The following is a 27,269-nucleotide window of genomic DNA, read 5'->3' on the forward strand; positions in this document are numbered from 1 at the left end:
CATTTAAACTGGTTCCGAGGGGAAGCTGAGATCTTTGAGATGGAAAAGAGCGGGGGTTACGGGCTTCGAGACCGGAGATCCGTGAGTCAGCAGCCGCCTATCATATGCACCGATTTACGGCACGCACATGAGTTTCCTTGGTAATGATAGGAGGAGGCGAATACGTCTTACCGAATACGAATACCGGAGAAAAAATCCCCCTAAATTGCAGCCTCGGACGTCAGGCTTCGCTGGCAACTGGATTTTGCAGTGAATTTTAATGTATTCCTCGAATCCAAGAATCCATCTCAGAACTTAACCCTCTGCGAAACATTCACTGAAGTTGTGTTCAAAGTGTGGAATCTTAAGCTGTATCCCAAGAATGGGTTAACCTAAAGTTAACTTGAGGGTCAGGCAAAGGGATCGTCCGCATAACATGGCACGGACAAGCACCACTCATCATCGGCATTCTCGTATCTCTTGAGAGAAAAGAGGCGATCTGAGAAGTTAGACAACAGAGGAACTGGTGTGCAGGGGGAATCCACGCCAATCTCGATTATGCGTGGATTTTCCATCGCCGCTAACTGGTTTTCTCTGTGGTGATTCGTTTGTTTTCGCTGATTTTCGAGAGAACACAGCGTAAACAAATCTCCGAGGCGGGATCAAGGGCAGCATGATCATGATCAGCAAGCATGCAGCTCAAGATGATCAGCATAATGGCCATGGCGGGAGTCAGAATCTATTTCTTCTATTTTTGCCAGCCAGATTATACAAATATGTTAAAATGTTTCTTTTTGTAGTTAGTATTGTTCAAAGTCAGAACACTGGACATTCGGTTCAGGATATTAGTTATTGTATAAAAAGTATCTCTTTTTAAGATATTTATATTTGTAATCCCAATTTCGATTTCCTGTCACAAAGCTAAGTTCACGAACAGGTTTATTTCCATGATTTTTTTTTTTGGATTATAATGGTACGGGTGCTTCTCCATCCGAGCTGGGCAAGCCCACCGATTTGGTTAGAATGCTCCAGTTGGATGAGATGACAAGCAGAGAGCACCTGCGGCCAGTTCAAATGCACCGCCAACATGGAAAAAAGGAGGCACGGCCGATGAAAATCGGGGATCCCGATTAATCAGTCCTTTGTTCGAACGGGGCAGATACTATTTTTGGGATTGGAAGGGTTATGTTCCCAACCGCGGTTCTTGACTAAGCACTCGCAAACAAAGAGCGCTCGCTCTTTCTGCCTTTGCTCTCGGCCTGCTCGACTGCTTTTGCTTGGCTGCTTGGCTGCTTGGCTGCTTTGCTGTCTTGCTGCTTTGCTTCTGCTGCTCGCCTGCTTTTGGACTTCTCTCGGGCTGAAACTTTGCATTGTTTAGCCGGCGATGGCAGCGCCGTCGACGTCGCCGTTTGGGCGGTTTTCCTTTTTAAAAACGACGATGGACTGAGCCGTGTTTTAGTTCTGTTTGCAAAACGCAGTCACTTGGACGTGCCCCAAGATAAACAGCGTACCCATAGTCCAGAGCCAATTTCAACGGTTCGGACTGAGCAGTGTGTTTTTTGTTTTTTTGCCATCGAATTGTTTGTTCTGTGTAAGTGTCGCCTTTCCTCTGTCGTGTCGCGTTATCTCCTATGCTGATGCTGATTGAAAAGAACTCGGATACTTTTTGGGTGCAAATATATTGAAATAAATATTAAAAGCCTTGACAGTACTCAATTGCCCGACGACGCGTGCCTGTGTGCAATTAATTTAAATCCATCGAGGGGTACAATAATTCTCAACAGTTTTTGTGTGTCAGTGCCAAAGCTATAGATCGATCGATCCGATCGTTGTCTGACCAAGAAAATAACACCAGCAGCTCGACGGAGTGGGAACGTGTAAGTTAGCCGGGGATGAATCAGTGGATTCACCAGGGGGAAGACCAAAAAACCGCAGACTTATTAATAAAAAGTTGTGACTTAATAAAAAAAAACCCAAGTCCATGGATAAAAGATATAAAACTCAAGAAATCAACTAGAGTTAACTTCGAAAATAACAAATTTCTCGATAGATAAAAATGATTGAAACCCAAATAAGAATTCTTAAACGAAACTACGGATCTAAATGATCATTTCCTAACTAGCCATATAACATACGAGTATAACTCAACAACCATTAAAACGAGTCTTTAAAGATCCCAGGCAATAGAAGATACTACTCCTATTGAGTTTCCAAGCAAAGTGATGATCTGCAAAATACTCGAATGTAAACCACGATCGCCCTCGATCAGCAGTGAAAGCTAAGTGCTAAAAGTAAACAATCGTGATTAGGCTACTATGTAAAAAAAAAAAGATATAAGGTCTGATTGTCATTAATATAAACGACAATAAGCTTCTCCACTATACTCGTTAGGAAGAAAATTATGGGGAGGAGGGTTGGGAGGAATAGCCAAAGGTACTTGGGGTACAACGGCAACCATTAAAAATGTGTGTTTGAGCTTCATAATATTGACGCAACTCAGTTGTTGTTAGCAAATTATGAACGACACTCCCACATCCGAAAGCTAATGAAGCTGAAGTTTGGACTATCTTATCGGCGAAGAACAGGAAGGAAAACCCCTTCCAATCGAAAACGAGAAGTGGATCGTACAGACTCACAGACCAGACAGTCTAATGAATCTTCGAATCGATTGAGTGAATAAGGTAGCAAGCGGGCAATTTGTTCAAACGTGTTGAATAAATTTGGCATTATCGCAAAAAGTTGAAGGCTCGATTAAAATAGGAATTTATTAAACAAATTCTGGCAATCATTTAATTTCGACTTCGATTTAGACAACGACACGATTCATATTTGTTCCCACATCTCAAACAGAATTTCTGGTGGGCGTCTTTCAAAAAGCCCCTGGCCCCCTTGATTTTGTTTACCCCTGCCACCGTATGGGAGGTCATATTGTTGTGGGCAGTCACGAAGATCCGAGATCCGAACGGAATGCAAAAATCTAGAAATATATTATGGAAAAGTTGAAATTGCTAATGAATACTAGCAATTGCATAAGTGTGTCTGATTTTGATTAACATTCCCTTTTTAACAATTTATATGAGCCTTTGCCAATTTCAATAATGCACGGAGAAGGCCAAGCTGCAATCTCCCGATTGGGAAATAAAATGGCCCGTCTCCAGGTTGAGAATGGAACGCCTATGACAACGTTCTAAGCCAATCTGACCTAAACGATCAGCTTTAGAACTTCTCCCTTAGCATTACATCATTTCTTTGAGTACATTTCTATAATAGTTCAATCAGATGTGATCGGAGAATGTCAAATCTATAGTTGAACAATTAGAAAGGTTGCTCAGGTGTCGCAGATGATTAATTTTAATTGATAACTCTCGCTGGCATCCAGTTTGAGAATCGCTTAATTGTCTGACCACTCTAATTATGCCGCTAACCAAATAGCCCGGCCATCTGGCATCTGGGATATGTACGGACGTACACTTGAGAGATATTAATGAGTAATTTATTGCCCAATCTATGACTAGAGCCACCGCAATTAGATATAATAGACAACCCACTCATTAGTAAATGGTTGGACTAATGCAACTACTTTTTACCAGATAACCAGATCTTAAATTAGATCAACTCGCCTGATGGGTATCTCTGTAGTCGAATCTGAGTGGCTTATATTATATATCTCCATTTAATCGTCGTCCGCTTGATTTGCATTTGTCGAACAAGCGGAGACGACGTAATTACCCGTAATTCGGGTTATACAGTCCGGGCTGGCAGTCATTTTTTAGAACCGCTCGAGATTGAGCAAACAGAAAGTCCGAGATACATTCTGCCCAGATGACGATGATGATGATGATGATGATAATTGGCAACTTGGCTTTTGTTGCACTCGGATTTGATTTTATTGCTATGGTCACTGGTCACTGGTTTGACCAGCCGCCCGATACTCATATTAATTTATGCTAATAGCGGAACGGTCTCATCTATAGCCAGCCCTTAGCCAAAGGCACGGGTTCAACTTGGATCGGTTCACGTGGGCACGATCTTTGCGGATCCGATCGATAACTACATGGCATTTGCATTAGCATCTGGGATACGGAGTACAGCCGGTGACAGTGCAGTTGCCAGGTGCGATCGCTCTGGCATTTTGTAATTCATTAAGTTCAGATTCCGAACACCTGGTCCAGGGAAATCGAAGCTGATTCATTGGCAGTTTATCTTGGACCTGTCAAATTCACAGGACTCATTTTGGGGGAAGTTATTATAACAAGCTTACTGTGATTATTTTCAAAACTATATGTGATTTGCTAACTTTTAGATCTTAACTATTTCTGGTTCTCTCAAAGTCTTGCCTAATTACACTTCTGATTAATCTTAAATTCATTCTTTCAAGTTGTTCTTCGGCTTAAGTGTAACATTTTAACTAGTTCTAGGTATTTCTATCTATTATCTTACAATTTAAACAAATGCCTAGATTACTCAGAATCTGGTTGATTGATACCCCCAATTATGAAAGCTTAATCTACAGACATCCGGCATCCAGCCTCCAGCATTTCTTCAGATGTCGTCTGGGGCACTTAACACCTAGCTTATAATGGCAACACAAGCCATGTGATTCGCTTGGCACTTAGCGGTTGCTAACTGACCACACTCAATGGCAATTCAGCGCCTGATGGCTTCATTTTGATGCGAGTTTGGCGAGTGCCATGCATAAATCAAAATCTCAGACTGAATCCAAGGGGGCGTTACCTGGTATAATAACCAACGAGCTGCTGCAAAATTGAAATGTTCACACGGACAGGTGTCAAGGTCAAGCCGCGTTAGCTACGTCACGCAATCTTAAGTGGCCCTTAAGATCTCTCTATCTCTCTCTCTCTCTCTATAAAGATACCAAAAACCATTCAATCCAACAGATTGGCAGCTAATTGTGGGCGAGAAAAGTGAGACACCTGCTTCACGGGCCTAGTCAATAAATTAAGAATATTTATTTGCAATTTATTAAAAAATCAGCATCTGGCTTTGGATGTTATGACCCCCCCAAACTTCATGTCCACCCAGAAGCCATTCATAATTGGTAGCCAAGTTGGCCTTGACTGCGGTTACAAGTCGGGCTGATAAACCGCATTTAAAGCCAACTTAATACAATTGTATAATGTGCATAATTTTTAATGGGCATGCTTGAGTGCCGGCCATTTGTCTGTCTGTCTATCGGTCTGTCAGATGTACACAAAGTGCTTTGCATAGACGACTTAAGATTAAGTGGCTTATTAGGCGCGAGCTAATCGAATTGGGGTTAAACATGACTTGTAATTGTCTTTATTTTTAGAAACTAGAAAGTTCCCAGAAGTACTTGGCTTTAATTACTCGGCCCATTCAGATTAAACGAGATTTTAAATTTATTACCACCTTAAACAAACTCTATAAACGTTGTGCGCCCACCTTTCGGAATCGGATATTCGCACATTATATAGAAATACAGTCGGGTCCCTAGTCGTCGCGGGTTTTGAGTTGAAGTTGAAGGCAGCCAAGCCTGACCGTTCTTGGTCTAATCTTGTCACGAACATAAGCCAAGTCGATGCTGTAATATCGGGGCTCTGGCATTCTCACAACGGCCTGTAATTTCGTATTGCGTGATACCGGAGGTGGGAGGTCAAAGTGGAGGTGTGTGTTTGGTGCATAGAATCATGGAGTTGAGTTCCAAAAGCAGTGCACTGATAACGCTGGCTTAATTTGAAATTGCAATATTAATTACTCTAGACAATAATTAAATGCAAATTTGCAGTTTTATGCTATGAACAATTCCATTTTTCACCAATTTCATTGTTCGAAAGACATATAGTTTATAGTTTTCCTAGTATAGCATTAACGCTTCAATGATCGCACGCTGGTGTGGGCCATGTTCGATTCAAGTTAATGCACGAACTGCAAATATGATGCCCTTGCCAAAGAAAGCGAAAGAGGCGAGTTGCCCCAAGGGGAGGGTGTTCAGTCAGTCACGTTTGGTCGGGAGTCCGGTTTTTGGTCTATTACGCTTGGCGCCTTGGCATTGAACTAGAAATAGAAAACTAGCTTTACAGATTTACGGCACGCATTGACGGATGTAACGCATACATGGTCAAGGAACACCTGCTACGTGCCCGGTTCAGAGTAGGATTTCCATAAGAATCGCCCAACAGTATCATTTATACCGGACGATAGTCCAATGTCAAGGCTGCGTCTTGGTATTTTGCTAAGCCGACAACAATCACTATCAAATTAAAAATAATACGCCGCTTCCTACATCGAATCTGCATAAGACTTCAGACGAGACTCACGTGTGAGCTTTAATACCTAAACGGCGATACTCATATTTATGGCTCGATAAATGTCAACGCGCATCACGAAACGATCAAGGTTAAGAGATTTACAATGGTCCAAGCCGTTAAAAACTTAATGGCTATTATTATTAAAATTGCACCGAACATTAAGCCACAAATGTCGAAACTACAATGTGTTAAAGTTCGAAGGCGTATAGTGTGAACTCGGAACCGATCTGAAAACACAAACACAGATCTCTGTAAGTGTTTATAGTTGTGGATTCACAAACATGAATCGATCGATGCCCAAACAATAAGCAAACAAGACAATCCAATGCCTTAATGGTAAATAGAGAATAGCTTTGCACTAACCCAAGCGGTCAATACACCGAGCATCCGCATTCTTGAGACCTTTTGTTCGACCGCATATCCGTCGGATAGCGAATGTCTTTGGCCACATTTTTCCACCAATGTTCTCCGGTGATTCTTGGGCCTGACCTTGGCGATTTTGACAGCGCAGCAATTGTAAGACATAGCCAAAAAAAAAAAAAAATAGAAACACAAAGAACAGCAAAAGCAAATTAACTTGATTGATTAAAGGAATTTCAGTACGCATGTTGGCGGGCGGGTGTTGGACTGTCAAAAGTCAAGTCGAAGCCCAAAAGCTGAGTTTTTGCCGGGCTTAGCTACGAAACATATGTGCGATCGGCCACGAGCAATGATAATTATGAGGCTTGCTTAATGGCGGTTTGCCAAAAATTAATTTGCCGCCTGCGAGAATGGAGGGAATAACAAAAAAGACAAATTGATTTAGGCACTCTGTTTGGTAGTAGGTAAACCTTTTAGATCACTCCAACTGAGCGGTTTGAGAACCCATTTATCCATAAATAAAACCACTTTCCCGCGTCCGATTTTAAAGCTTGATATATTTAATTTAAGGCCACAACTTAAAGAAAAAAAAATGCGGAAATTGCTTTCTACTTTTTATATTTATTATAAGCTTGAGGCCTATTAAGTATTAATTCGTATAATATAAAAGAGCATTTCCATTATCGTTAACATTAACTGATATAAATTCAAACAAATACTTAATTCATTTTATAGCAAAATGATCTTAACTTAATTGTCACCACCTGCAGAGCTGCGATTGGAGATCATTATGCCTGCAAAGTATCCGGATAGTGCTCGTTAGATACCGCCTCTCCTCGTATCACGTACGCGTAATTGCCTTCACTTTCGATACGCTGCGAGGGAGAATTATGGACATTGTGCCAAGTTCCTTTCCAAATTCCAGTCACGACAGATCAGTCAAGTGCTATTGCGAGATTGCATTATGCAGCTGACCTGTGAGCTGACACTCAGAGGCTGGCAAACTCATTAATTGAGTGCTCGCAGAATATTTGTCATTATGTCGAGGTACTTGCTTTTACCATGTTCCCCACTCTCAGCACAAATGAGAAATGCGATACGTTGATTGTCCCGATAGCCTTGAGGGTTAGATAGCTAGCCTGGCTAGGTAGTATGCACATTCATATACTTATTATCTCGTGATCTCTTTATCTCTCCCGCAGTCAACGGCACCAGGATGATACCGATACTCGAGAAACTGAGCGGGTTCTATAATTCCTATGTTCTGGCCGTACTCACCATCGGCTACATTCTCGGTGAGCTGGGTCACTATCTCATTGGGGTCACCTCCAAGCAAACGGCAATTGAGTTGGACTATGGCGATCATGCTTGTCAGCAAAACACATCGATGTTTAATCGCCATGAACTACCCACTCAGTGCTCGGCTGTGGGGAACGAAAGTAGCTGCTATGCCCTGGACTTCAATGGCACCGGGTACTGCGAGTGGAACTACAATGGTCTGGGAATCGACTACCAGATCCTAGCCGGACCCACCTTCATCCTAATCTTTACCATCGCGGGCGTGTTCATGGGCTTTGCAGCCGACAAGTACAATCGCGTCAAGATGCTGACCGTATGCACGGTGATCTTTGGCATTGCCATGATCCTCCAGGGAACTGTCAAGGAGTACTGGCAGCTGGTCCTTTTGCGTATGGTAATGGCAGCTGGCGAGTCGGGTTGCAATCCCCTGGCTACGGGCATCATGTCCGACATCTTTCCGGAGGATAAAAGAGCTCTGGTCATGGCCATTTTTAATTGGGGCATCTATGGAGGCTACGGTATTGCTTTTCCTGTGGGCCGCTACATCACCAAGCTGAATTTCTGGAACCTGGGATGGCGTGTTTGCTATTTGGGCGCCGGTGTGTTAACGGTGATCATGGCTGCCTTGACAGGAACTACCCTACGTGAGCCAGAGCGCAAGGCCATTGGCGAGGGTGACCGACAGACGTCAAGCGGCAAACCAGTGAGCCTGTGGCAGGTAATCAAAAGTCCAGCCATGATCATGCTGATGATAGCCGCCTCCATTCGTCATTGCGGTGGAATGACTTTTGCATATAACGCCGATCTCTACTACAACACATACTTTCCCGATGTTGACTTGGGCTGGTGGCTCTTTGGTGTTACCATTGGCATTGGCAGCGTGGGTGTGGTTGTAGGTGGCATTGTGTCTGACAAGATTGTTGCCAAGATGGGCATTCGGTCACGTGCATTTGTACTGGCTGTCAGCCAGCTGATTGCCACGCTGCCTGCCTTCGGTTCGGTCTACTTCGATCCGCTGTGGGCTATGATCACGCTGGGTCTGAGCTACTTCTTTGCCGAGATGTGGTTCGGCATTGTGTTCGCCATTGTTGTGGAAATTGTCCCACTGCGCGTTCGGTCGTCGACCATTGGAGTCTTCCTGTTCGTGATGAACAATATCGGAGGCAATCTGCCCATTCTGGTTGATCCCGTTGCGAAGGTCCTGGGCTATCGCGGATCAATCATGATTTTCTATGCTGGATTTTATGGCATCAGTAAGTGGAAATTATCTCTTTAAAATTAGAAAATCAATCATGGAGGTCATTGTTTTTAGGTTCCATTCTCTTCTTTATCACGTGCTTCCTGCTGGAAGGCAAATCAGATGAGGCAGAGGAGCCGGAATCACCGAAAAGCCATCCAGACGCAGTCCTTAATGCCCGCCATATGCACGGGCACGACAACTCCGTCTTCTCCGTGGACGAGACCCTGCCATCTAACGGACGTCCCGTCCAGTTGCCCCAGCATCTGCAAATGTCTAGCAACGGCTACGAAAAGTCTCAGATTTCTCCGCCGCGACTGAACGGCGCAGAGAGCAGTAGACTATAGTTTAGCTTAAAACCCGGAACGTTTTTTTTTTATTAACTACTATTATGGAATTATTATTTTAGGGCGTTTTAACGCTTGTTTTAAGTTCGGCTCACTGGCTAAAATCAACGTACAACAGAAAAGTCTTCTTTGCAAAGGATACAAATTACAACATATACAATAAATATTATAACAATATTATGTTGTTCCTTTGACAACCATTGGATTGCTTATGTACATACATATACGGTTGTACTTTATCCACAAAGAAATGTAGTTTGCCAGCCGAACTTAAAGCAGGTATCCTTATACCTTTACAAATAGTCCTAAGCGAGGGGTGAGGTTCCCTCAACACTGTATTTTTATCGCTATTAATTTGTACTTAATTCGGCAACCGATGACAAATGTACATCCTTAATAAAGTGCTGTTTTGTTAAAATAAGTTTCTGCCATCACTCGCGGTACAATATACTCACCCACGAAGTGAACTTTATAGGTCCATAATTGCCGCTTTTAGTCTTGCTAAACTCGTCAGTTTATGCATGTGGCACAGTTCGCAGTGTGTTATCTTCCTCCTTTTTGCTACAATATTATTACAGTATAACCATGTCAAGTAGTGGCGAAAATACTTGCGACTGCTTTAAAATACTATCAGTTACTACGACTATCGATAAATATTGCCCCAAATAAATTACTCGAACTTTGTGACATTTCATATTTTTTTATTTAAAGTTTAAGTTACCTTTTCACTTTGGTAGCTCTTGTCAAAAGTGTACTGGTAAGCTAAAAACAAAATTTGTTTCAGTCGTGTTCTCGTCTGCTTCGTGAAACAACATAGCAGCATAACAAATCATAATAAAATTACAAAGAATAAATTCATTTGAAACAGAACTAAACTAAAACCTAACTGTTTACAGATAGGATCATCGCTGGTTTAGAATTTTCGCGATATTTTTGATAATTTCGGTAAGGCGAATTCGTCGCTGCGAATAGAAGCCGTACCCGTGTCGGTGTGAGCGCGTGCATGTGCCGGAGTCTTCGGCACTCGGCATTTCGCCGGAAAGTGTTCGGCAACTCGGCCATCATACGGCCACTTCAGCGTCAACTTCGGAGGTGCCCACATCGGCGGATACTTCGACCAAGAAAAGGCAAGATTTCCAAGAATTGCATAGTAAAACGGACCGTTGAGGGAGCAGAGCTGAGGTAAGTACAGTTGCTATAGCTACTTATTACTTTATAAAACGGGAAATGCGCAGCAGAAAGAAAAAACGTTTAGTCAGCAGCAAAAAGTTATTCTGTCGTGCTTATGTGTTCGTTCGTGTTTTTGGTTCGACATACATACATACATATGTGTGTGAGCTTTTGCAAGTGTGTTCGTGTAAGTGAGTCCGCATAACTTTCGTGCAGAGTTTATCGTGAAGAATTCCATCGGATATAAAGAAAAAATCATTGCTCAATTGGGTGCTGTCTTTACTGACGTAAGAAAATAATAATGTAGTTACAACTTGTTGGTGCGTGCGGTAATCGATAATTCGATTTTGTTTATCGATATTTGGTGAACGTAAGAAAAGGAAATAAGGTTTGCATTGGAAATATCCTTTTTGGTCTATACAAAATGAGATATGTTTACAAAATTCCAAAATCATTCTTAATATATTCATATTTCTATTAAATCATTTATTTATAAATGTAAACTCGTAACATTTTAATAGTACCGATTGTATCGACAGTAGATTTTTGCAATTGTTTACAAGTTCGAAAAACAACAAATATCGGTTATTCTAAGCAAAACAAACGGCTGTTGAACTGTTTTTGTGTAAAATATGGAAATGTATCTGGTTTCATGTGGAATGAACCCGTCTTCTTACTAAGGAAAGATCGACTGCTTAAACCTTTTTCTTAAAGAAGTCGTGTTCATTAATGGATTTGGATATCAAAAACAAAAGGATTAATTTTGGAGTACGTAATTCTACAATTCAAATTCTGATGCTAAAATTCATTTAAGAGGCTGGCAATGTCACGTTATGCAATTCTGTTTCATTGTAAAACCAAAATGAATGAAAAATGACATTTTCAGGACATAAATCAATTGCTCGAAGGTGGTTTTTAAATGCATCGTACAACAATACGGATTCGTCAAAAACCAACCAAAAACAATACATAAATGATTTACATACAATGTTAATAAGTATGGTAATATTGGAGCTATTTTTTAAAATCTTAACCAATCATTGAAAAATTGGAATACTTCGGAAATCACGATTCGAATTCCTTAGTTGCAGAATAATAAAGGAAACGAAGTAATGTAAATCGGAAAACGAACGATATTTGACATTTAAAGAAATCTGATGAAGAATTCGTAGAGATTACTGTCACACCATTAAATACTGGTATCGAAAAATCAGTTACTTTCTTTGTTCCTAAAAAAAACTTATCTTAATAGTGAATTACCCAAATTGGGATTTAAGAAATGTTTACCCGGCTTCTTCAAGGAAAATTGGTTTCTTCGTAATAGAGTGATACAAACAACTCTTTATTTACTTTTTTTAAAACTGGTCAGTTGTATGTTTCCAACATACGAATATAGTGGTTCATTTCCATGATAGCATCGATAAATAATATTGAATAATCCGAATTATGTGCTTACTTAATATGAAGATAGTTCAATTCAATTGTATAGACACAATCAATACACAATACTGCCCTTTAAGTGGCTGCATTACCCGTATATTAATGTTTGTAGGACTGTTTACAATTTCCGAAGGGAAACTCCACCCTTCATTTCTACTATTGTCCGATAGTTCCAAGTCATTTGGTCGTTTTAAATGTGTGTGTATACTAGTTCGGTATTCGGCAGTAAACAATTCATGAGTACATATACGTATATTTGTTGTTCTCTGATCTCCGATTGTAAAATATTGTATATTATCAAAAATAATAAGATCAGATGTGCTTAGTTGAAAACAAGATTTAATTTCTTGAGCAACTTTTGTTCGTACAACATATATTATCTATATTTTGCCACGTCGATTAAGAAATCTGGGATTACGATCAAGGGTCGTATCATACCGTTTGTTTCATATTTCTGTTGGCTAGCTTTTCCAAACTCCAAACAAACGTACATACAAGAAGGCAAGATAGGCACACATGTTTGAATGTGTGTTTTGCACTCCACCGTTTGTTGATCCGAACTTCATTTAATACCTCAGTTCAGGTATGTGATTTGAGGAATACTATGTATATCTATACAAATATATATTATATATATATATATATATATATATATGCTGTTTTTATTTCGTTGCCGATCGCAACACGATGAGATTTTTTTCTGCAAAAGCAACAAGAACAGCATTAAAAATTTCGATTGACCTACGGCACTTATACACTGATATTTTCTTAGTGCTACACGCACATCACTGCAGCTTGCGGCGAATTCGCTTCGCCGTAGTTTAATGCGCATTTGTTTCTCTTGGCGCACATCCATACATATAATTTCTGCATTTTATTCTTGAAAGTGCCCACCCTAGGCGAGCGTCGTGTTGTTGCTTTCCTGGGTTTTATTTAGTGAGTATTAGAGTGAGTAGGTGCGTAGTGATGACACTAATGAAATATCGATAGTCAGTTGTAAAAAAATACTGCTGCTCGATAATTTTTTTTTTTAATAGCGTAGGGATTTTAGTAGAGAAAGATAATATTATTGGGATTTATTATATAACTGCGTATCGTATATGCATATAGGTTAAGAAAGATACATATATGTATGTATGTACGTACATATACACCAAATGCAAGCCTATCGATAGCAGCTACCCGTATTCGGCGCCACAGTTGTTGTTGTCATTCGATTTGACGACGCCGTGAACTTCACATGTGTGTTGCCTTCTTTCGAACAGTTAATTAAGTTGGGAACGGAAATCGCTGATATGGAGAGTTAGGAGAACGCGAGACAAAGTAAACCGACCCTTGTAATAACTAACACCCACAGCGGAGGAGTCGGATCCGTCTCAGGATACCAGTGACTGGAGAATGGATAACGATGACGACGTGGTGGAGGTGGTGGACTGTGATTCCTCGCTGCAGGAGGAAATCAACGCCAAGCTAGTAGGGTTGCGAAAGTTTGTGCCTTTTATCCAGCGTGTGCGTATGAATTACCAATACACTCTTTCCGAGGTTCAGGCCCATCGTCTCGATGCACTGGTTGGTCTTCTGGAGCGTGAGTAAGTCAAATAGACCAAGGCAGGACCTCTGAACATAGTTATACAACGAAATCCACTCCTTTTTCAGAAACATATCCATGAGTACGCTTAACAAAATCGAGCTGATTATTGAAAAACTAAAGAAGAGGTTCAAATTGGTAAGTCAAGTGTTGGTCAGTGATTTCTTCATGTGCTAACCCATGATTTTGGATCCATAGAGGGTGCCGCTCATCAGTGAGGAAGTCATCGAAATAAAAGACCAGAATGAAGTCGAGTCAGCTGCGTCAACTCCCTTCGGTCAGTCAGGCTCCGCCGCACAGATACCCGACAAAGAGCCTCATCCATCCCATCAAGCTAAGTCTTTGGATGCTAGTGTAATGTTAGAAGGCATAAAAATCCCTTCATCAGCTGTCACGAAACCCAAGTCCTTAGATGTGGGGTGCAAAACAAACGGCTTTGCCAGGCATTCATCAGCTGCCATTGAGGCTACACCAGCGTTACCAACAGCACCAGAGTCGAAGAGCAGCTCTAGCGGTTGCTTGACCAACAACAAGACTCCAGGCTTCTTGTCTAAAACGAAACCTTTAGACCCTGTACCCAATTTAAAATCAACAAGTTCCTTGTACACCTCAAAGAATACAATGGCTCAGCTAAAAAATGACGGGCTTAATTCCGTATCGGAAACTCTTACCTCACCTAGAGTTGCGGTTCAGGCTCAACATATTACACCACCAACCATTCCAGAGCCAGCGTCAGCGCCAGCCACGTCTTATAAAAAAAGCGAGTCGTTACCAAGTCATGGCATCCGAGGAGTGTTAGCTGCTATGCAGGAGGCTCGCATGGAGGAAAAGAAGGAACGAGCTAGCGCCCAACTAACTTTACGATCAACCAAAGAATCAATTATTTCAGCTTCAAAAGAAACGAATGTTTCTCGCCGATCCCTTAAACTATCTCCACAGTTCACACGCCGTTCGTTAGCAAGTTCGATGCCAGCAGAGAAGCCGGACTTTGTGCGCCGGAGCGCACCGCACGTGCTGCCTGTTTCCCCGCAGCAAGGTACCACAAGACTTCCCGAAAAGGATTTATCCACGTCGTTGTCGCTACAAGAATCACCGGCTTTAGAAAGAGTTATTGCACTTAGCCCTTCAAACACGCTAGAGGAAGCCCGTAAGAAGCTAGCCGCTTTGCGTGGAGGATCTGGGGCCGGGATTGATGCGCTGCCGTTGGCCTCTAATATAAACGATCCACGCGGCAAGAAGATCTTGAACATGCCAAGTATAATTAGAGAGAATAACACCCGCGTGCCACCAGTGAACGCACCGCCCACTATTCGCACTCCGTCGCCTGTTCCGCCGGCGCCCAGTATGAGAAACGGAACGTGGACCCAATATGCAAACATTCCCAATGTCCAATGTGTTTCGGAGCATAACTCAGAATCTCCTGGAGATTCTCGAGTATATGGAGCTTCTTTCAATAAGGAGCCTAACCTTGAACAAAGACCCTTTTATGGCAGTGATTCCAGAGAACCACGTGATCCCCGCAATTGGCAGAAAAAGCCTTCCCACATGCATCAGCAGTTGCAGCAGCAACCACAAAAGTCTCAGATACCGCCATATTCTAACGATCCGCGTCGTGCTTCAAGCATTTACAACGGATATGAAGATTCGCCTAATAGCTGGCAACCAAATACTAATAACAATAATAATCAGAATGCTAACAGCAATGGAAATCTGTACAACAAGTCCAGCTGGAGTGGCAAAAAAAATGGGAATATGACCTCCACAAGAGGTGGAAATGCCCATGGTTTCAATGGATCACATAGCTTTCGAGGTGGGCATCGTGGGGGCCACAGTAATCGGAGCTTCAGTAATCCGAGTTCCCGCTTTGAACGCCAGACTGATGTACCTCGCACGTATGGGGAGCACCGAAAAGCCAAGGCTCGCGCAGAGGCGGAGGCCAAGGCTCGCGCAGAGGCGGAGGCCAAAGCGCGCGCTGAGGCGGAGGCCAAGACTAAAATTGCGGAAGAGCAACGCATGTTGGATCTGGAAGTGCAGCGTCTATTGGAAGTCAAAGAAAAACAAAAGCTCCTTGCTGCCGAGAAGCAGCAAAATGTGGTGAATAGTAAAACCTTAACGGAGGCATCGACCACTCATGTGCCGGAACTGGACACCTCTTACCGCACTGTCACTCTCGGTCCATTGACAAAAAAGCTTGACTTCCGGATCCCAAAGAAAACTCCCCCAACAGCACCAGCAACAACCCAAAACTTTGCTTATGGAGATGGGGACCACATAGGCTGCTCTTCTAATTCAAATTTCCTCACAAGCAAACCCTGTGATGCCCAAAAAGATAAAGGTACTGATAAGAATAAAAATAAGAATTTAGATAAGGCTAAGAATAAAGAGATGGTGGAGAAGGGAAAAGATATGCCGGAAAGCACTATTGACAAGTCCCTAAAGCATCACAAGCCGTTAGATAAGAAGTTAGAAAAGGAAAAGAATAGATTTGATAAAAAGGACCAGAAACTGGACAGGGAGCATGAGAGAAAGTCGAGAGTTCTTGACGATAGTTCATCGGAGAATACGGACAACTTGGAGAATGAACCACCTATTAGCAAGACTAACTCTTCTCCCGTTTCTGAGCTAGCTGCCAGCTCTCCTGATAGCCTCCAAGCTCAGCCAGCGCTTGAGGATTTGGGCAGCTTGGCCCCGATCCGTAAAGCGCCAAGTGAAAACAACTCTTCAACCTCGAAAGTAACGTCTTTAACAGATGGTGACGAGGAAGGTAAAGATACTAAAGATTCAGCAGAAAAAACTTTGAAGGACCCCTTGACTTCAAGTTTAGAAAAAAATATTGCGAACGAGAAGTCTAAGGATATTGCTACCCTACAAGGAGAAGGGGAGGATCAACCCCCAAAGCTCTCCAAGTTAAAAATTGTCCTTGGTCCCAATGCTCACACTTTGTTGGTGAACCCTGATAAAAGTACCCTGCAAAAGGAACAAAAGATTACAGACCCACTAGTTGATGAGCACGACGACGAAGAGGTGCCCGGCCCGTCTCTTCAACTGTTGCACCGAATCATGCAGCGGCGTAACTCCTTGGCTCCAACGGCCAGTAAGCCTTTGGTAGACAAGAAAGAGATCTCTACTAGTCTTCTCTACGAGGATCTTCAAGAACAGAAACGCAAGTCTCAAAACGCCCGAAGCCTTGCCAACATGTTTGAGAAGACCAGCGATAACTGCAGCGTGTCCACACATAACATAATAACCGGAAAACGTCGTACTCGAGGGTTAGAGACATCCTTCAACGAGACGCATCTCATCCGGAGTTGTTTTGGCTTGGGCCAGATTAACAGGTCGAAAGCAAAGGGCACAGATGGGAACACTACCAGGGCAAAGACTCCTGCTCCTAACCCAATCAAACTTCCAGAAGATTCTTTGGGTGTAAGTAGTCCTATTTCTACTGTAAATCGTAAGCGTAGGAGGCAAACTATTTGTAAGGAAACGCTGGATTTGCCGGTCGAGACTAAAAAGGCTCGCTTAGAGGACAAAGAGGCTAGGGGTACACCTGATAAGCAGCCGGCAGAAGGGGACATGGAGGCTCAGATTATGGATGTGAAAGAAAGTTGCTTAGAACCAACTTCTGGCCCCCTTTCCGAAATACAACCACAACCGAAATCTCGCAAGAAAACACAACAAAAACGTAATAAGTTAGGCAAGCGAGAAGACATTGTGGAAACAATTTGTAAGGAAACATCAGATTCGCCGGTGGAGACTATAGGGGCTCCCATAGAGGATAAAGAAACCAAGAAGGTCGGTGATACATCTGATAAACAGATCCCAGAAGACAACATTGAGGCTAGCCTTATGGATGTTCAGGAAAGCTGCTTAAAAACTAGCCCCGATTCCGCAATTCAACCACCGCCGAAACCGCGTGCAAAAGCCCGAAAGAAGCGTAATGAGTTAGACAAACTAAACGATGACATTGCGCAGATGTACAACCGCGAAGAAGTACTTCGGGCCACCGGACGCAGGGCTTGTACCCGCCGTTCCCGGACTCCATCTCAACCGCGATCCTCTAGCCAGCGATCCCGAACTCCATCTCTATCACGAGCCTCACCAGTCCCTGATAGCATCTCTAGCGTTTCCACATGCAGTCCGATTTTCATCCGGAATGTGGCGCGAAGGGGGAAAGCATTCAGTCCTGGAACCCAATTGTCGCGTAACGGTATTTATAGGCCACAGTTTAAGGGATCGCTAACGGCAACTAAGCTATTCAAGGTGAGGATTAAGCGGTGTGTTGCTTTGGAAGAGATTCTTAAAAAACAGGAAAGGGAGAACAACAAAAAGCTAGATACAGAGGAAAATAAACCATCGAAAAAGGACAAAAACAAGAAAAAGGAAATTCGTAACATAAATCCTGAATGGCATTCTAAGTCCAAGGCTGTCAATAAGTGTGTCGTGTGCTCAAAGCCGATCCGCAGGAGCCCTATCGGTCACTACATGATGCATCATAAGGAGCACTACGCCGCCCGCTTGCCACCTGAAGTGCTTGAGGAGCTCCGAGCTGGGCGTGGCAATCGTCCGGACTACTCGATTTCCCAGAAGCGAATATTTATGTTGCACTTCACCTGTCCATTCTGTCAAAAGACCCTTCTCCTTAGCCAGCTGAGCCTGGGCGATCATCTGTCCGCCCACATGGGCGAGCCGCGTCATCAGTGCTCCCGTTGTCATTTCCCGCAGATTCGCTACACAAAGCTGCAAAGGCACACCGCGACCTGTGGGCCTGGGGCCAAGCCCCTGAGTAATCCCAAAAATGGCCGTTTCCCAATGATGATACACGTGTGCCATCTCTGTCAGTTTGTCCAGCAGAACAAAGAGAGCATGGACCGGCATCTGATGGAGCAGCATGATCTGACGATTGAACAGCTTGGGAATGTGGAGCGCGAGGAATTATTACTTTGCTCGACAACGGACGTGCCAAGCGCAGGGTCAAATAACGATGGAAATGCCATTATTGAAGAGGATCAGGATGGCACGGCTAAAGCTAGTACAAGTGCTACTGCTGGGACACACAGTAAATCCAAGACAGCGAAAAAAAATAAACAGAAAAAGATCAAAATTCGGTTTAAGAATATGGCTAAAAGGTCCGTGCGTCTAGTTAAGCAAGAAAGAGCAGAGCTGGAAGAACGGGAGGCACAGAAGGAGGAGTATACGAAGAAAAAAGTGGCGGTGCCTAATATGAAGATCGAGGAGACCGTGACGCAGCTTCCACTGCCTCCGCCAGAGAAGGAACCCGTACTGGTTGTAAACGAGTGTCTGATGGACGTCGAAATGGACGCGGAAATAGAAGAAGCTGTTGTCGATGATAATGGCATTCAAAACAAGAGCATCGTAGTGGACGAAAAGCCTATCGTACTGCTCGATGTGGCCGCAGAACTGATGGAAACAGAGACAAACTTATTAGATCCAGTACCAGTCGCTCCCATGTTAATAGCGGAAAATGTTGACGTAGATGACGTGACTTCCCAACGACCACACTCTCTGCAGCCAACTGCTTCAGTTTGTCCCGAAGTTAGCTTGGCCGAGTTGGACGGGGATCTTCTCGATGGAATTGGCAGCGATTGTTCCGACATTGAGAGTGAAAACGAACAGGTGAACTCGAATGACGATGACGACGCTCTCACCGATGAGTGGGTTGATTTGGAGACGGCCAAGCGCAACTCCAAGAGCACTAAGAGCATTTTCCAAGTGTTTAATCGCATTTGTTCACGCCTTAAAGGCGCCCGACCCGGAAAACCAATGGCCAATAGTTCGGCGCACAGCAGCGATGGCAGCAACGATGTGCCCGATCCCAGCGAGCTGATGCCTAGAATGCGACCATTAGAGCCGGAGCCGCTGACGAATGAAGCGGAATCGGTGGCCACTGCGCCTGTGCCAGTTCCTATCACAGCTACGCGTGTGATCTCGCCGCTCAAACGGGTAGAAAATGTAGCCTTTCGAAAGTGTCCTACAGATGAAGAACAAAATCGGGCATCATATTATTGCGTGCAGCCGGGCTGCACTTTTCTATTCTCCAATGAACTTGAAGGTCTTGAGAATCACTTTACGTTGGAGCACCCACGTATTTTCTGGAGCGGAAAATGTGCCATCTGTGCGGACCCTACGACAGTAGGAGCGAATCTTAGTATTTCCGAGGAATTGCGTCACATGAGGGAAAGGCACATGGTGGACACAGCTACCGTAACTCTGCCTTCTGCAGTTACTGTTCCAGAGGTTGTTCCTGCTTCTGTTCCCATGCTTCCAAAGCTCAGAGTTCGCCGTTTTACTGGCGATCGATGTGTAGAACCACCTGTGGAGCAAAGTCAACCTACAGAAGTTGTTCCACTCGATGCCATTGATCAGCCCAATGAGATGCTTAGGGGTTTGCTGGTGGCGGATCATAGGCCACCTAACAATCACGTTGACTTTCATGCAGCCGGATTGGGTGAGTTTTTTTGCTCCAAGCCGAATTCTCCGCCGAAGGAGCCATCTGTGGAGCAGCCCTCGATAATCAACTATCAAAGTGGCTTGGGCTTGTCGATTAGCCAGGTTTACAGTAGGGATCAGATGACTGCGAATCCAGTGCTCTCGCCAGCTGTTCAGGGCTCTCGGCCTGAACTTCCGCCTGCTATTGCATCTCAAGAAAAGAGTCGAAATCGATTTCGTTGCATGGCCACTAACTGCCTTTTCACCGCCCACAAGGTTATGTTCGTTCGGGAACACATGAAGTTTCACCGCTTCAGTTTCAGTACCGGCTACCTGAACTGCTCCTACTGCTCTCATGTGGCAGTCGATGTGGACGACTATTTGCGACATGGGGTAATCATTCACGACCTGGCGCCACTTTCCGATCTAGAGAGTGGAGCTGAGCCACCCTCCGTTAGTCAGCAAATCCTGGATGTGATCAATCAACGAGGCAATGCGAACAATGGTAACCTCGCTACCACGAACGCCACGGCCGTGCTCACAGTGAACGGCAATGACCTAGCGGCAGCCGACAGTTCATCTGCTCCTGTTTCCTTATCTGTTGCGATAACTGATCTGCTTAGACCCACCGGATACAGTGGTGAGTGGACTAACCTATACCTTATATTTTTAACATATATTAACAATCATTCTTTGTAATCCCTTTACCAGAGGACAAACTATACGCCTGTCCATTTAAAAACTGTACCGTGCGACTGTCGGGGGAGCAATTTGTAATCCATCTGCGTTACCATATCCGCAGCACTCACAATGTCAGTAGTCAGGTAAAGTGTAAATACTGTACACAAATGTTGGAACCGCCAGCACTTCGTACGCATCTGCAACAAGCCCATGCCCGCCACAGTATCTTCTGCGCAATCTGTTTGGCCACGGCGGTTAACAGGCGTATTATGCTGTATCATATGCGCAATGAACACCGAGTAGCTTTTGACCTGGCCAACCGACAGTTGCAGTTTATCCCGCTGCAAATGCAGCCTAATGCTGTCCCTGGAAGTACCGTGGAAACCGAGTGCTTTGTGGCTGCCGTGGAAAGTCCCTTTGAGGCCCACCAAATGCACATTTTTCATCAAAAGCTTTTCGCTGAACTGGAACGCCGACGTGTTGGTACAAAGACTGACTTCCGCTCTTCTGAAGTGCGCCTTCTGCCTAGTAAACCGATATTTGACCAAAAATTGGGTTGTGCTGAGTGCACATTTTCTACCTCGTTGCGGTTCGTACTGCAGAAGCATTTACACGATCATAAGGAGAAGGCAATTCGGCAGGCCTACCAAACGGAAGAGCAGCAGTCGGTTTTAAATTCCGAGGAACCGAGAACTTCCGGGGCAAGTTCCCAAGCGTTACTGCAAGTGGATCCTTCTGTTCCCGGCATACATAAGCCTCTCAAGCCGCCGTGTGCATATGTGCCCTCAAATATTCGGTACATCTGCCCCGTAATGCGATGCAGCCTGCTCTTTTCCACGGAATCTGGACTGCATCAGCACATGATTTTACAGCACAAGTATTCGGAATGGATGTATTGTCAGCATTGCCAAATTCATCTGGGTCAGATCGGTGAACAGAAGTATTTGACCCACCTGTTAATGCACAAACGGCATGTCTTTCAGTGTGGGGCTTGCGCCCGTCATAATAGTAAGCGCGCCAAAATCGAGCGGCATATCCAGGATCTTCATAATAACCAAAATGTAGACGTGGTGGTACACCGCCGAAATGATACTGACAAAACGACAAACTGCCGCTGGCTTAAAGCGCGTAAGTGTAGATCATGGGCATCCCTTATACGAAGAGCCATCTCTAATAGTTTCTTTTCTTTTCTTCAGCAAAACCATCTCGTCACTCCCAGGGGGAGTTCATCTGTAACCTGTGTTATGTGTCCCTTCCTTCGGCCGTGCAGATTATGGCACATACGATGTCCGTTCACGAACGAGGTTACCAATACCATTGCCCCTACTGTACCTTTGGCAACAACGTTACCACCGCGGTCATCGATCATATTCTGAGAGAGCACCCGGGGAAGCGTGTGCAACCGGTGCAAATCTACCAGATTTCGTCAATGAAAAACAAGCAAACTATCGGCTTCTACTGCAATATTTGTCATCATGTTGCCAGCACCTTTCAGAGGATCACAACCCATTGCGAGTCGAAACACAAATCGCGCTTCGAATGGCAGTGTCCGCACTGCGAGATCGGGATGATGGGGGAGCGATGTATATCCCAACACATTATATCGGAGCATCCGGAGGGAATAGGACTTGCAATAACCCAGTTCGAACGCGTTATTAACGAAATACCCGACGACTTGAGTTGGAGTATGGGGCAGCCGATCGTAGAGGAGAAAGAAATGGACCAGTTGCCGGAAACGGACTTGCCGCTGCAGGAACAGGAAGTAGGTCCGACTCTGGGCCTGAGTAATCTTGGGTCGAACGGAGAATCAGCTACAAGACAGTTTTTGGATCAACCCATCGTTACGGATGTGGTGGACCTGCTGGCTTCAGAAGACGAGTCTGAGGAGTCCAGCGAGAGTCCAGATGAACTGGTAAGTGAAGTGGCGGACCAGAATAAAGTTTATGCTCTTACTCTAATTCCGATACATTTATTATTGTCATTAAAATATAGAAAACCGTGGAGTTCGCCTGTACACACTGCGATGAAACGAACAGCAGTTTGGAAGACCTGCGCACAAAGCACTGGGCCCTTGTTCATCCGGACCTGCCCTTCTACTTCCGCGTGCAGCCCCAGCTGCTCTGTCCAGAGTGCAAGAGCTTCAAGGGTAACGCAAAGAAACTACGCGAAGAGCACCTTTTAAAGGTACATTCCATCCGGAGCTTCGTAGCCGCAGACACTCGACGTCCGGCAGAATGCGCCTACTGCGACTACCGCTATAACAACTGTAACGGCCTTTCGAACCACATTAGTCGGGTGGGTCACCTGCCTAATGACTTAAAGCATGTCACAAATGGTGAACTTGATGCTCTGTTGTTGCTCAGTGCTTGTGGAAGCGGTGTAAACGAGTATTACCAGTGCGATCTGTGCAGCGTGGTAATGCCCACGAAATCCGCAATTGGTCAGCACGGTCAAGTGGAGCATAACAAGCCCGGCGAGCGCTTCTGCTTCCGGCAGCTGAAGGAAACGGTGGTTTACCACTGCTTCTACTGTATGTTTAACTCCACCGATGAGTTGACTACGTTGCGCCACATGGTGGACCACTACAACCGCTTCAAGGTTTGCCATTTCTGCACACTATACCTGCCTGGTGGCTTTGATGAGTACATCCAGCACTGCTATTCATACCACCGCGATGATGTACACCGCTTCCGGAGCGTGCATCCGTTTAGTGAACTGAAGAAGTTCCTCATGCAGGTGCACTTCCAATTCCAGAACGGCTTGATTATTACAAAGAGTAGCTTACGCTATACACGATACAATACCGAAACAATAATGCATAAGTTAAATGCTGAACTGATGGCCAAGGTCCAGCGCCCGCCAATTCCACGGCTGCATATCAGACTCAAATCGCCGGGACAGTCGCAACTAGAGGCCCAGGGGCATCAAACTGCTCCGTTGGCACGTATCGCAAAACGACGGAAGACGCTAAATCCGGATGAACTTCTTCGTATAGCCCGCCAGGAGGACCAAGCTCAAAAGCAGGATCAGTTTCAAGGTGAGAGAACGACAGTAGCGATGAATTATGCCGCTGATCCTAATGGCACTTTCTTAGCTTTGTCGACGTCTGCTATTCCTTCTCCGATCGTAACCTTTCCGACTGTGTCGGAGGTGGGCAATCTGCCCCGTTTACAAAAGCGACGCAACAGCCACGTGGTCCGTTCCGGACCCTTAAACTAGATAAAGACTAAGACCATACCAATATTATTTATACTTTGAAATTACTCTTTCGACTCCCAGCATCGATTATGAACCGTAAACGTACTTTGTGCTAGTTCCAAACTAATAAAGCATTAAAGAATATCTTTTTTTTTTAACTTAATTTAAACATTTTTACTACATTTGTAAGGTAATTATTAATAATTAGAAGCAGCAGGACAAATTGTATGACGATATTACGCCGGATTCAATTAATAAAACTATAATTTTAGATAAAACGGAGTTTCACTAAGAATTTATATTTAATTTTCATATTTTAAGTCAAGAATCCTGAATAAATCTTATTGCTTAGCAAGCACCATCATGTTGGTATTGAAAGATGGGCACCGAGTTACTCTGACCCCGACTTCTCAGCACGCTGGCGCAACGCACTTGATTATGGAACTCGCACGGAGTGGCGAAAGTCACTTGGCGACCATTGCGAAGAACGCATACAGGACGGTAGTACCGTGGACAGCTGTATTCACAGCTCTCCTCATCCTCGTCTAAATTGGCCGCATGGGCCTGAGCCAGTATATCCTCGGCATCTTCCTCATCCTCATCTTCATCTTCATCTCCATCCAGATCTTCATCATTATCCAGCGTTGTGGAGTATTGATATCCACCGGAATCACCGTTTCCACGGTTGTCTTGCCAGCTCCATTCCTCGATAATGGTGTGCTCTGTCTGTACTTGCACTCCGGCAGACTGCTGAATGACTGCCAAGATAAGGGTCACGATTATAAAACGCATATTGCTTCCGCTCCCAATGCTCTACTGGATTCCTGGTGGCCCCGTAGACGAGCTTCTTAAATAGACAACGGTGCTACCAATCTCCAGCAACGACAGTTGTTCAAATAATTTCCATTCTTCGGGTGTTTTTGATGTGACGCCACATAAACAATTGATAGAGCTGCCGAATAATATGAATATTCTAAAGTAAAACAAGGCCACAAAAAGTTTATTTTTTTGGTGTGGTGCCAAACTGAAAGTCACTTCGTGTTTTAGTGTCAAAGCAAGAATAGATTGTGTATGACGGTTTGCTCATTTAATATTATCTTCACATGAATGATGGATATAAAAATGTATATTTTGGCGAAGACCAAGAAAGTTTAAAGACTGATAAGCGTGCTGTTGGCACCTATATCTCATCCATATAGCCATGCTCGTAAGCGTGACGCACTATTTGGAAGATCTCCTCGTTGGCTGCATCACCGGCTATGTCCAGCGATAATTGATAGAAGGCCGGACCGTGCATGTCCGTGTCAAAGAGCCGGGATAATTCAGCACAATCAGTCTCGCTGGCCAACAGACAAGGCATGAAATGCATGCATACCATCACCCCGTAGAAGGCATATCGCTTGAAATGGGCCTCAAAGCGTTTAAAGCTACGGATATAACGGAAATGATAATTATAAAATAATTCGACTTGTGGAATGGAAATACAAACACCACCGACCTGTAGTCCCCTAGGAGCTGCTCCACTTGCTCGTCCCTCAGCTGATCTCGGTTACGATGTAACACCAAGTCTAGCATTTCGATCATGCTCTTGTGATACTTCTTTAGCAGATAAGAAAAGAGCTCCTCCCTTCCATCGGAAGGGGTGTTCATGTACATAAAGAAGCTCAGGTCGATAGCAGTGGTGCTGAAGCGTAGCTCCTGGAAATCAATGGTTTTAATGGCATCCACCTTAGCATTGTCGCCGTAGTGAAATAGCACATTGTTACGATTGTAGTCCCCGTGAAGGAATGTGGCGAAATGACTATCAAGCTGATCTTCGGCACAAGATGTAGTGCGGATTCTCTCTAGCAGATGCGTGGGATTGGCAAAGTACTTCTGACGCAAGCGCTCGATGGCGGCATCAAAGCCAGTATCAGAGTTTTTTAGGAGCTGTTTCTTTTGCCGGTCGTAGAATTCATAGAATCGATCGAAGGCCACGCGATATAGAACATCAAAACTAGACTTGCCTGACCTGGAAATGAATGACATGTCCACAATGCCCGAAAGCAGACGGGCATGAACCTGGGGTTGGAGAATTTTTGTGGCATAGCCAAGGGCATGAAAAGGTCCAATGAGTTCCACCATGGCCTCTAATTGATCGCGACGGAGTGTTAAACGCGGGCCAAGCTGGTAACCTTCGCCCTTGAGATGTTTAAGAGCTAATACGGATTCGCGACCACCACCTTCAAGGCCTGCAGGAAAGACAAGGGTTAGCAATGCCAGGATAATCTTATGATTTTACCCACCATCGACCATTCCGAACTTGGCAAAGTAGCAGCGCGGCACCCAGTTAGCCACCACCTCGGTAGACAGATGACTGGTCCGCAGCAAGTGCTCATAGGCGGGAAGTATTTCGCAATAAGCGAACACCTCGTTGCTAAACTGGATGTACGAGTTGCTCTGCTCGCGAAACTCCTCTGAACCCTTCATGAACTTGACCATGACGACCTCCGTTCGCTTGCGCTCTGCTGACACCAGATCCAGCTCCACTGTGTACAGGGCGGACATGAATCCGTCCAGCCCATTCGAGCACTCCACTCGGTGGCCCTCCAGAGACACGCTGGATCCGAAGTACTTGAAGATCTCGTACACCAGACAGCGCTCAACGTAGTCCAATTGCTGCTGCTGCGTCGACATTTTGCGAATGGTGAGAGTTGCAATTGGTCTTGATTGTCGCTTCAATTGGCAGTGTGTTGACCCGAGCCCAATCCCCGATAAATATATAACCGTCCTGCTCACCAACCAGTTCCTCAGTCTCACCAAGGCTGTATGGGGAGCAGTTGGGGCGATGGGTCGTATATATACTGTCGCTGTAATCACACTTGGCATCACTCCCCGAAGAGAGGCAATCTAAGATTATCTTGGTGAAATTCATCAAGATACACGCAAGGCAATTGCCCAGTGATCCACAAAAATATATTACATGCTTTGGAACCGCTTAACATTTTAAATTTTGGACCTCGCACAGCTGATGTGCAACAGCTGATTGGCCAGGGCTGCAAAATTTAACATTTATCGAATAGTAAGTGAGCTAACATCCCAAAATATCTTGCAATCCATCCGAAAATGGTTAACTTGCTTAGAAGCAAAGGTATAATATACAGCTAAACTAAAGATATAACCGCTTTAAAGATAACACCACATTTTTCAGTCAATCTGTGTGTACAGATGGTCGTGACATACGACCGTTACTT

The 27,269-nt window shown here is 44.3% G+C and overlaps 4 protein-coding genes and 1 long non-coding RNA gene across 8 annotated transcripts; 2 read left to right on the plus strand and 3 right to left on the minus strand.

The window, feature by feature from the left end:
- The first annotated feature begins 1,444 nt into the window (after positions 1-1,444).
- LOC108109752 (putative metabolite transport protein HI_1104) lies at positions 1,445-9,930 on the plus strand. Of its 2 annotated transcripts, none has more exons than XM_017218420.2 (3): positions 1,445-1,570; positions 7,832-9,181; positions 9,241-9,930. In XM_017218420.2, the coding sequence occupies exons 2-3, from the start codon at positions 7,846-7,848 to the stop codon at positions 9,510-9,512; spliced, it is 1,608 nt and encodes a 535-aa protein (XP_017073909.1). In that variant the 5' UTR covers positions 1,445-1,570; positions 7,832-7,845; the 3' UTR covers positions 9,513-9,930. The 2 variants fall into 2 exon arrangements, with proteins under 2 accessions (XP_017073909.1, XP_017073910.1); XM_017218421.2 differs by lacking the exon at positions 1,445-1,570 and adding an exon at positions 1,594-1,856.
- LOC108109753 lies at positions 9,513-10,165 on the minus strand. Its single transcript, XR_001772533.1, has 2 exons — positions 9,968-10,165; positions 9,513-9,916 (listed from the first exon to the last, which is right to left on the minus strand). It is a non-coding gene; the product is annotated as an uncharacterized LOC108109753 (long non-coding RNA).
- Positions 10,166-10,459: 294 nt separating this feature from the next.
- Positions 10,460-24,318, plus strand: LOC108109731. 3 transcript variants are annotated; one of them, XM_017218379.2, is made up of 7 exons: positions 10,460-13,711; positions 13,779-13,848; positions 13,909-20,797; positions 20,869-21,966; positions 22,035-22,750; positions 22,831-23,875; positions 23,933-24,318. In XM_017218379.2, exons 1-7 carry the CDS (start codon positions 13,521-13,523, stop codon positions 24,055-24,057), a joined length of 10,134 nt encoding a protein of 3,377 aa, XP_017073868.1. In that variant the 5' UTR covers positions 10,460-13,520; the 3' UTR covers positions 24,058-24,318. The 3 variants fall into 3 exon arrangements, with proteins under 3 accessions (XP_017073868.1, XP_017073867.1, XP_017073865.1); XM_017218378.2 differs by having other exon boundaries at positions 10,463-10,694; positions 13,480-13,711; positions 22,831-24,318; XM_017218376.2 differs by having other exon boundaries at positions 10,463-13,711; positions 22,831-24,318.
- Positions 24,303-24,868, minus strand: LOC108109735. The gene has a single exon (XM_017218385.1). The coding sequence runs from the start codon at positions 24,826-24,828 to the stop codon at positions 24,385-24,387; it is 444 nt and encodes a 147-aa protein (XP_017073874.1). The 5' UTR covers positions 24,829-24,868; the 3' UTR covers positions 24,303-24,384.
- A 145-nt stretch (positions 24,869-25,013) lies between these two features.
- On the minus strand, positions 25,014-27,184 carry LOC108109732. Its single transcript, XM_017218380.1, has 3 exons — positions 26,322-27,184; positions 25,535-26,267; positions 25,014-25,463 (listed from the first exon to the last, which is right to left on the minus strand). Exons 1-3 carry the CDS (start codon positions 26,902-26,904, stop codon positions 25,217-25,219), a joined length of 1,563 nt encoding a protein of 520 aa, XP_017073869.1. The 5' UTR covers positions 26,905-27,184; the 3' UTR covers positions 25,014-25,216.
- Positions 27,185-27,269: the final 85 nt, after the last annotated feature.

The sequence above is a fragment of the Drosophila eugracilis genome, unplaced genomic scaffold, assembly GCF_018153835.1.
Source record: "Drosophila eugracilis isolate 14026-0451.02 unplaced genomic scaffold, ASM1815383v1 contig_2167, whole genome shotgun sequence".
In the NCBI taxonomy this organism is placed as follows: Eukaryota; Metazoa; Arthropoda; class Insecta; order Diptera; family Drosophilidae; genus Drosophila; species Drosophila eugracilis.